Source organism: Rhagoletis zephyria, unplaced genomic scaffold (assembly GCF_001687245.7).
Source record: "Rhagoletis zephyria isolate East Lansing unplaced genomic scaffold, Rhagoletis_zephyria_1.1 Rzeph_scaffold_00049, whole genome shotgun sequence".
NCBI classification, from domain to species: domain Eukaryota; kingdom Metazoa; phylum Arthropoda; class Insecta; order Diptera; family Tephritidae; genus Rhagoletis; species Rhagoletis zephyria.
This window is the reverse complement of record NW_016157133.1, coordinates 193,355-203,706: the sequence shown is the minus strand read 5'-3', so window position 1 is coordinate 203,706 and position 10,352 is coordinate 193,355. Positions and strand designations below refer to the sequence as shown.

Below are 10,352 nucleotides of genomic sequence, written 5' to 3'. Positions count from 1 at the left end.
TAAAGTCTCAAATTTGTTGTTTGAAAAGAGGAAGAAAGTGCAAAGCGTAGATCAAATGAGTGCAGGAATACCGATAAAATTTCCATAACTCGAAAGTATGGAAGCATGTGAAATAAAACCTCCCGGCTTCCTATTTAACTTTCAAAAATGCGATTTTTAATTTTTCTAAAATTAGTCTCTGAATATTGCCATTTACAGGTATAAGCTTTCACAGTAACAGATCTTGTATTGGGGAATTTTTTGTTTGCATTGCCCTCCTACAACTCTTTCAGCTGCCCGTCAAAGTCCTCGAAATCAAATCTTTGTTTAAACTAGTACCGTACCTTCTCTTCCATCATTTTGCTAACTCAATATTGCTAAACCGTTAGTATTTGTATGTCTGTGTGTGTAGCTATGCTTCTTAAAATGTTTTTGTGTGTTTCCTTTGACTAAATTTTCTGTTGGACTAATGCGGTTTATTGAAATTTCCATTAAATATTTTTTAATATTTTTAAGTAGTATTAATAGTAGTAGTAGGTAATGCTTTTGTGGTTGTTTTTTTTTTGCAAAATTTCTATGTATCAAAATATTAAAATATTTTTTTTTTTGTAGTTTTTGCTTATTTCGCTTTTTTGTAAGTGATTTATTTATGCAAAATTTTGGTGTTTTATGTTTAACGTTTCGTTTTAGTGAAACTGTTAGCCAACGCTTGTTGTTAGAAAAAAGTGACAAAATGTTGCTCAGACTCGGCGTGTCAATGGATTGCCATATTGCCTTTCTCCCTTTAATCCCCTTTTTGTAGAAAAAAAGTACACAAACTGCATTGCATTAAAATCCTTACTTTCGAGCACAAAACTCAATTTGCTTTTACCCCCAACACGTTTCTGCTAATTATTGCAATTACTATTTTTTTTTTTTTTAGTTTTTCTTTCACACTCATTTAAGCTAAAATAGTTTTAAAATTATGTTAAAAGCAGCAGCTGCTAATTGCCAGCAGCACAATGCTCAACTTTGCTCATAGCACAGGTCGTCATCCTTTGCTTGCGTTCACTTTCGCTCACTTCCTGTGTTCTCTCTCTCACATTTCCTGTGTTTTATTTCTCTTTACCTCTTCCTCTTGTATGCCCCCCATCGACTCAAGCATACGACATTGCGTCACCATTCTTCAAGCTTTCACTGCTCTTCTCCTTGCTAATACTATTCACCGTGGTCGTCGTCTTCTTGCCATCGCCTGACGCTGCATCCTTGTCTGTCGCCTTGGCATCTGCTGCATTCAACGCCTGTCGCGCCAACTTATGAATATGCGGTGATGATGGTGAGGTCAATGTGATTCTACAATAAGAAAAAGCTTTTGTTTTTGTATACACACAAAACGTATATCGGAAAGTGGACCACGAAAAAAGTGGTGGGTGGGGAAAGCGTGAGATTTGTGAAGAAAGTCAAATGAAAAAGGAAAACAACAAATTGAACGAAACGAACGTATGACATTCAATAAAAAGCCAATAACGTAAACGCAAAAAAAGCCAATATGAATGAGAGATAGCGTGCCAGGATGTGAATGAGCGGTTGACAATATGATATTGTTTGTATGTTTTAGTTAATGTGGCAAAAAAGCGAATTGAGTATGTAGTGAGGTTGGTGGTATTGGCAAAGACAGTAGCAGGAATGGAGTGAAGTGGAGTGGGTTGTTTAGGTGTTGAGGTGATGGTGTATAAGTGGAATACTTGATTAGAATCAAAAAATATAGATAAAATAAGTACAATTAATATATATGTACATTTGAAATTGTCTTACTTAAGTTTAGCTTAATAAAATATAAATTTTTACAGAATTTTTTCATTAGTTGACTTAGTTGGCGAAACTGTACTCCTTTCCTTTCGATTTTTAACTTTAAGATAAGTGGAGGTCTCGAAATCCCGACGTTGAATTTGCGATTGGCTAAAAATTAGACAAATGAAAACCATATGTCTTTGTCACAGCGACGAATTACAAACAACAAATTTCAGTACAAAAATTGAAAGCTTGTTTTGAAGCAAGTGGCTGCTTATTTAAAATGCATACTTTAAAAAAAAAAACTATCCCAGCCATGGGTCGTGGTATGCACTTAGGACCTGCTCAGTAAAAAAGCCAATACAATTATAAAGCTGAAATCGTCACAGCAGAGAATAAGCGATAGGACGGGCATAAAGAAGTAAGCAGCATGCGATATCGAACATAGCTGCCTTGAGATGGCGTACAAATTTGATGCGTTTTATGGTTCATCGGGTGTCAAGAATAAATTATATGTCCGATAGTCAGGCAGTATTAAAGGCTTTGGAACGACATCAGAGCTTTTGGACAGTAACGAACAATCAAGGACACGTAAAAAAAACGACACAGATTTCGATCTCAGCATATCACTCACTCTAACTGTAATACTGAAACTACTTATGGCACTTTTAATGCTGTTAAAACAAAAACAACATGACTGAAAAAGGATCCTGTAAAAGAATTTTTGGAAGTTATAAATGGACATATAAAGAATGGCAGTCGTGAACGATTACAAACAGTGACTCTCAGACTATTTTGACATGGTTTTCTTGTTACGATATTTAAAAGGTTATCTATGGTAAACTTTTTTCATACACTTTTTATAATTTATATCATTCTACAACAAAAACAAAGCAAATAAAAATTTCACACTTTGTAGAAAATTTAGCAAAATGCAATTTTATAGCCCATTAAATTTTAGTATAAATAATGCAACTATTAAGTGGTAATTTTTTTTATAATTATTACTTTTTTTTTTTTGATGACGATGTTGAGGATTTTCTTTCAAAATTGAACAAAATTTTAACTTGCAATTTAAAACTTGCACTTTTTATACTAGAATTATATGTATTTTGTAAATTTTTTTTGATGACGGTGTTAAGCATTTTCTTTCAAAAACGGAAATTTCAGCCACTGAAAACTTACACTTTTTATGCTAGAATTAAATATGCTCTAAAACTGCATACTCGTTTTTTTGTAAAAAATCGTATTCAAAAGTTTGAAATTTTGATAAAAATTTTTTGAATTTTACTTAATTTTCTCTAAAGTTTGAAATTTTTGGTTTGCATGGTTTTTGTTGTAGAAATAAAATTTACCATGAAAACTTTTTAAATATCATAAAAAAATCAGTGCAAAATACTTAGTAGAAATTATTCCATCGGGAATCATAAAGAGGAAATTCGTAATAAATTAGGAAACGTTTTTGTGGCCGATCGAATGAAAAGTAAGGTTATAAGCGATATTAAAGTTCCCCATATGTATTAAATACAGCCATAATAGCACGCATCATTAGGGCGGATGACGTTGATCTAAAGCTTAAGCATATAAGGAGCCTGGCCAAATACATTCTGAAGACAAATAAAGCTAAACACAAGCCACAGATCGTCTAACAAGAATGCCAACCATATCCGAACCAAACCAAAACGGAATGAAATTTTTTTGATTTAAAAATTGAAGCCATTTTGACATTACGACTCGATATGACATATTTAAGGATAGCACAAAATTTTCGCGTTCAATTTTATAGTACAAATTCCACAGTGCAATATAGAAATATACAGTCATACCAACTAAGCCCTTATTTTTTTTTCATTTCACCTTAGCCTTAACCTTTAAAAATAATTTGACTCTAAAAATATTACACACCACTATCAAAAAAAAAAAAACAACAAAACACTTACCTCGGACTATTGTCATCCTTTTCATGCACCAACGTTTTAGTCGAGCTCGGACTCATTATTTCACCATTCGTGGTCCGCTTCACTTTAATGGGTCGCAAACGCTCCTCTAAATCGCTCAACGTACCATCTGTGCTTTGTGAATCCTCACTGCAAAATATATGAAAATGAAGTTGGTGCAAAAAAAGTTCACTCTTCCCTGCCAATAGAATACTCACCTATCGCTCACATCATCATCGCCTTCCTCCATGGCCTGCTGCAAATCGGCAATTCGTTGCAACGCCAGTCGCAAATCATTCTTCAGTGCGGACGACTCGGATTCCACTTGTTCCAGTTTCTTTTCGAGATCTTTGCGTTTCGTCACCGACTCTTGTTCACGTCCCGCCACCACATGATACTCTTCGCGCATGTCACGCAAACTCTTTTGTGATTTCTTGAGCGCATCTTGCGCTTGCATTTCACGCCCCTTCGCCTGCGCCACATCGTTCTGTACCTTATCGAGCGTCTCTTTGAGCCGCGTCACTTGCACCTCGAGACGTGTGCGTGTGGCTTGTTCGAGGTCGAGGCGGGATTCTAGTTCTTTGGTGCGGAGTTCCAAGCTGGGAGGAGGAATAAATGCATACACGCAAATGAAATGTAAACTTGTAATCAGTCGCACATCGTTACTTACCGCTTCGATAGCATTGCTGTCGATGGATCAGCCATATTCTCTAGATTCTCCAACCGCTGCTGCAGTTCGCTTACTTGCTCCTTGAGATTATTGCGTTCTGCCTCCAGCTCGGATAGTTTGAACTCATACTCGGAAGCTGCAATCTGTTCGGTATTCAACTGCTTTACAGCCGCGCTGTATTTCTTCATCAACTCAGCCAATTCCTCTTCATTCTCTTCAATCTGCGCCTGCAACTCGGCACGATCACGATGCGCAGCATTGGCGCGTTCTTCGGCATCATTGCGACCACGCTGTGATTCCTCGAACATTGCTTGCACCTCGGCTAGTTCCGCTTCGGCTGCTTGACGTGCCTTCATGGCAAGCGTGCGCGCCGATTCTGCATCCTCGAGTTGATTTCGTAACTGCCGTATGAGCGCCTTGCCAGGCGTTTCTGCTTTTGAACGTTCCAATTGCGCTTGCGCATCCTTCAACAGCGCTTTGTATTTGCGTAGATCGCGTTTTAGTTTCTGTGTAGCAGCCTCTTCGGCTTGGCGATCCATGCGATCTTGATCCTCCATCGAAGATAGACGTCGCTCGAGTTCGTGCTTCTCGCGCAACAACAAAGTGCGTTCTTCATGCTCTGTCTCCAGTTGGCATTCCAAAGCTGTGAGCAAAAGTAGCCGAGTTGAGAAAAAAGGAGAATAAAACAAAATTTTAAATTGCGATTAAAAGAAATGCTTGCACACCTTTAATCTTCTTATAGGAGCTGTTGCGCGCCTCCTCCAACTCATCGTCACGTTGTTGCGTCTCTCGTCGTGCTTCCTTTCGCATTGTCTCCAGCGTCATTTCCAAACGCAATTTGGCTTGTTCAAGCAATTGCACCTGCCCTGCCATCTCATCCAGTTCTTCCTCTTGCTCTTTGACACGTCGGTCCAATTCATTTTTGGAACGACGCAGCTGTGCGATTTCCTCTTCGGTGCTGCCACCGAAAGTCATCTCTTCCAGTTCACGCTGTAGCGACGCCAACTTCTCTTCCTTGAGTTCGAGCTCAAGACGAGTGTCCTAAAATAGTTAGAGAAGGAAATTTTGTTAATACACACAAAAGCGAATACTGTGGGATTTATAGACAGAGATCACGACAATTATATAAAACACAAAAAATACTTTCATTACTACCCTGGAGAAAAACAATCACATAAGTAGTTGGGGAAAAGAAAGCTAGGACATGTTAGCTATTTCCCAGAAAGAAATTTCTCAAAGCAACGAAGGACTGCAACTTATCGAACTGCCGTCCCCAGTTTTAATTAAATTATTTAAAATCTATTGAAATACTCTGGCATCGGCTCAATTAACCAAAAGTTTCCGGACAAAAGCCCCAAAAATTAGTGCTAATATTGTGGTCTTCATCTACGGAAGCTTTGAATGCGATCCTACATCTGCCCCGCTTGACGTTTTTGCTCGAGAGGTGGCTACCTCTATTGCAGCATTAAAACTCAGAGAGGCAGGTTCCTGGGCTCATGGTACATCCGGCCACTCGGAAATCTTAGGGACGATGGCGCCCATACCATACCATACTTCCAAACACTGACTACTGCATACCATCAAATACATTCACCAAAAACAATAAAATTACCACACCAACTCGACAGAACTGGAGTAACAGGCCACACCGAAAGCGCAACGCTATCAACATGTATACTGATGGTTGCAAACTAAGAATGTCCTGCCTCCTTAGATAAAGTAGAGACTTGGCGCGTTGGGCATCTGTAGCTGGCTTTCATTGACAACTGCTATGCATTTTTTATTCAGTAGAAATTTGCATGTTAGAAAGGGATGCCATGACGCGCGAGTCCGTTAGCCTTTCATTTTCTCTGAATGTCGCAATGGCCAGGTACCACCCAGACAACTTGGGTGCTGAATGTCTCAGTCATCTCGTTGAGAGATCGGCGGCATTGAGCACTAACTTTTGAAGTTAGCGACATTTTTCCCAGAAATTTAATTGTCGCCTGGCTGTCACAGTGAAAATATAGATATCATGAATAAGAATCGTATCAGACTGTACCAGTGATGCGGCCTCTGAAATAGCCATCAGTACCGCATGAAAAACACTGCAGTAATCAGGAAGGCGGAAGCTGAAGGATATGCCTAACTGTTCCGAATAAACCCTAACACCAACTTTTTTTTGTCCAGCTTCGATCCGTCCTAATAATGTAGAAATAAAAACTCCCAATAATACTTAAATATCAAACCTCAAATAATGCGTCAGATTTTAACAGCAGATTATTGCAGACATGACAGGAGATACTTAGGTTTAATCGGTTGATAAATCAACATTTAAGACACTCCAGCCATTATTAATGGCCTTCGGTTCCGCCTTACTAACCATTACAGTAGAAGTATTTACACATCAGCCACTAACTTTACAACACACTAATAATGAGCTCCATTTCACCGTTAAACGTAAACAACCGTAAAATGGAACGGGCGTTGAAACGCATCAGTCAACAGCGACGATTCTGCGAAAATGTTGCGCAATAATTAGAACAAGAAATTTCCAAGTAAATAAAAGAAACAAAGCAGAATAAACGAATGAATGGAGTTAACAAAAAAAAAAACATGTGGCACGTCGTTACTCCACTTAAAAGAAGACATCACAAAATGAGCCGGTTGACCGGTTTTAAGTTGCATGCGCGCACGTGCCCAACATTACGCCACTAACGCGAAACATCAACGTTTGGTGGGATGAGGTAGAGAAAAGCGTGCAGTCCCCGCTCGGTCATGGTTTCGGTGGCTCTACGCTGCAGCAACAACTCATGCGTTCAGTTGCCGGCATGTCTAATAGTGTAATCGATCAACCAACTATGGTCATGGTTGGCAATAACTGCTACCGCTGCTGCCGCTGTTACTGCTGCTACTGGCGCTCCAGTTCAATGGTCGTCCCCTTGACCACTTGGTTGGCTGGCTGGCGCATTCATGAACTCCATTTTGCACATTACGGTTTGTAAACGTAGCGCTTTCTGCTTTCTGCTACGCGATAATTGTATTTTGTCTTTAGAGTTGTGGGCCAGTGGGCCGCTACCACAGCACATATTTATGTACATAACTGCAGCTTAACGGTTTGCCTAATTGTCATTGGTTAGCTTGTTGAGCTAAAAGCATACGTACGTATGCTCAAAGTATTTAAGTAATTAAGAGAATCTCTTACCATTTAAAAAGAGACAATGTGGAACAAACGAATTAACGCATAGCGCTTAACACTTTTAAAGAAAATTACTGTAATAATAGTCGCCTTCCTCCATTTGCTATGCGCGAGTGTAGAAGAAAGTATGCAACAGCAGCAATTTTCAATGGAAAAAGGTTAAGCTAATTTAATGTGAGACGAGAAAATAAACGAAAAAATTATGTATTTAAATAAATTATGAATTTTAGAGAGTAATTAGAGAAGTGATCTCTGGGCAATTGGAGCCATACACGCACATACATATGTACGTATATTCATTCAAGTACATCCAAATACAATTTAAGTAAAAGGGCTGCGATCTGAGCCTGGAGCCGCACCAAATGAGCTTCGGTTACAAAAGCACATAATTACAATTTTTATTAAGATAAACTCATGTTAATATGTGCATTGGAGTGGTGCAAAAATACAAAGGATAATAAACTTTTTGAAACTTTACTGCTGCCACCTCCCAGAATTATATGTATTAAAAAGGAAAAACGCGTTTTTTTTTTAATTTTGAAATCGGTTGATATTTAACCTTGTCGCCGGGGCTATGAAGTTTTCCATAAAAAAAATAATAAATATCAACTTATAATATATCTTACCAATGTAGCTAAAAAAAATGGAAATTTTGGGTTGTCAGCCATTTGAAAATTTAAAAATATTTTAAGACTCAACATAATATTTAAATTTTTGTATTAAAACTAAAAGCGCTGCAAGAGCTTTTAAAAAGTATTTAGATATGGAGTTGGCACCTTTCTAAAAGAAAAATACAACTTATGTTATCAACAAATTTATGCCTATTTAACACCGCAATATGGGCAACAAACGGAAGGTGTATGCATATTCAAAATTTGGACAAATATGTTTCTAAGTAGGGTTGCCACCCATTTATTTATGTGCCTAATGAAAGGGTTAGAATAAATGCAAATTGTTAACTTTTTTAAATAATACATATTAACAACAATTAGTTGTTTACTTAATTATCTCATCATAGTTAATAAATGGGTGGTAACCCTACGTTAAAAGAGGTAAGTCCAAAGTTTATGCATACACCTTCTTTTTCATAACCATATTGCGGTATTAAATAAGCTTAAATTTGTTAATAACCGTATTGTATTTTTTTAGAAAGGTGGCAACTCCATTGCAAAATATTTTTTCAAATCTCTTACAACGCTTTTAGTGTTAATGAAATATATTTAAATATTCTATTGAGCCTTTAAATAATTTTAAATTTTCAAATAGCTGGCAACCATATTTAAAAAAATTTTTTTAATCCGTCAAGCTGTTCGTGCATGATGTGGTTAGGAACAAATAAAATTAAAAAATTTTTTATATAAGAGCTAACATTATTGGTTATGAAAAATTAGTTGGTAAAATTTTTAAATTAAAAGGAAGCGAAATATTCTTATTCGATCAAAAAATATTGATTTTTAACGATTTTATAGCAATTCTCGAAAAAAAACGTATTTTATCCACCTAAAATACATGAAAAACTTCAACGCCGCGGCGACATGGTTAAATAACACTCGATTTCAAAACAAGAAAATATGGGTGCCATTAATTTTGATAAACATGCTTCAGTTCTAGGAAGCGGCAGAAAAAACTTTTTTGGAACAAAAACATATTCACAATTTTTGATTACAACAACAAACAAACGATATGTCATAAGCCATTTGTTTTTTCTTGTTAAACATACACACATATGTATATGTTATATGTATGCATTCAATTTCCATGAGAAATCTCTAAACGGGAAGTCAACTCCCCCGCAGTCATTATACAGTCAATGATGACGAACGTTGAAGGCGAATTCGTTTTACAAGAATAAAATAAATTGTTGATAACTGAAGACAGGAAACCAAACGCACTGCTGATTGTGGTTTCCGTAGATAAGATTACTTAAAATGTAAAAAAGCTTTGTAGTAATTAAAAAAAAAAATTGTATGCATTTGTATAGAAATTAATTCATTATTGACGCCAAGAAATACTTTGTCGTTGTGGCGTAAGACCACAATTTTGTTGCTAGAGAATTTTTGATTTCAGGAAAAAAATAAATAAATTCAGGTGACTTTCATGAGCTTTATGTACACCATAAAGCTAACTCATTAGGGAACGAAAAAATGTCCGACAAGTTGTGAGCAGGGCTCGGATTTTGATGCAATGTCATCTTTGAAGCTTCGGAGGCGTTTTCTAGATATGAAAAAGTTCCATTCGTAGGTTTCCTAATTGTTCGATAAGCTCGATTTTTCATTTTTAGAATAACACGTTTTTTTGTTGTTACGCAATTTTTAGCTATTTTATGCCATTTTTTATTTTTAAGTTTTTATCATATCGTACGTATGTAACTATTTATTTAATTTTTTTGTAGAAGATGACATGGAAAAGAACAAAAGTAGTTAAACTTTCTTTCAAAGAAATCATGAAATTTAAACTTTTTTCGGGGCATTTTTTTTCAGTTTTTAGGTAATTTTTAAGGATAGTTAGGAGCCTTTTTTAATTTTTAAGGTCATTTTTTTGCTGGTTCTCTGGTCATAGAAATACCAGCCCTAGTCATGAGTGACTAGAGCTATAGTACTTATGCACATATGCATGTGGTCCAGCCTTGTCGTCTTGGAAGACAAGGTATTTCAAGTTAATTCATTCTGAACCAAGGCACATTAAACAGGTAGTATCAGTAGAGCAAAAACAACATTTGCGTGTATTTTGTTGTTGCTTCTGGTATCGAAAGTGTCAAAAACTGTTCTGAATTTTTTCTTCTAAATCAAAGCGTGCCATGTGAAATACAAAAAATTAT

The 10,352-nt window shown here is 36.6% G+C and overlaps 1 protein-coding gene across 17 annotated transcripts in view; it reads right to left on the bottom strand.

Moving 5' to 3' along the window:
• The window catches only part of Mhcl (Myosin heavy chain-like), a 186,185-nt gene continuing 175,833 nt past the window's right edge, over positions 1-10,352 (bottom strand). For 16 of the 17 annotated variants that reach the window (XM_017622697.1, XM_017622689.1, XM_017622702.1 and 13 more), the window contains 5 exons: positions 5,082-5,397; positions 4,357-4,999; positions 3,905-4,285; positions 3,690-3,836; positions 1-1,311 (listed from right to left, as the gene is read on the bottom strand). In XM_017622697.1, the coding sequence (XP_017478186.1) occupies positions 1,116-1,311; positions 3,690-3,836; positions 3,905-4,285; positions 4,357-4,999; positions 5,082-5,397 (1,683 nt within the window). In that variant the 3' untranslated portion in view covers positions 1-1,115. The other variant, XM_017622715.1, reaches the window with a different exon arrangement.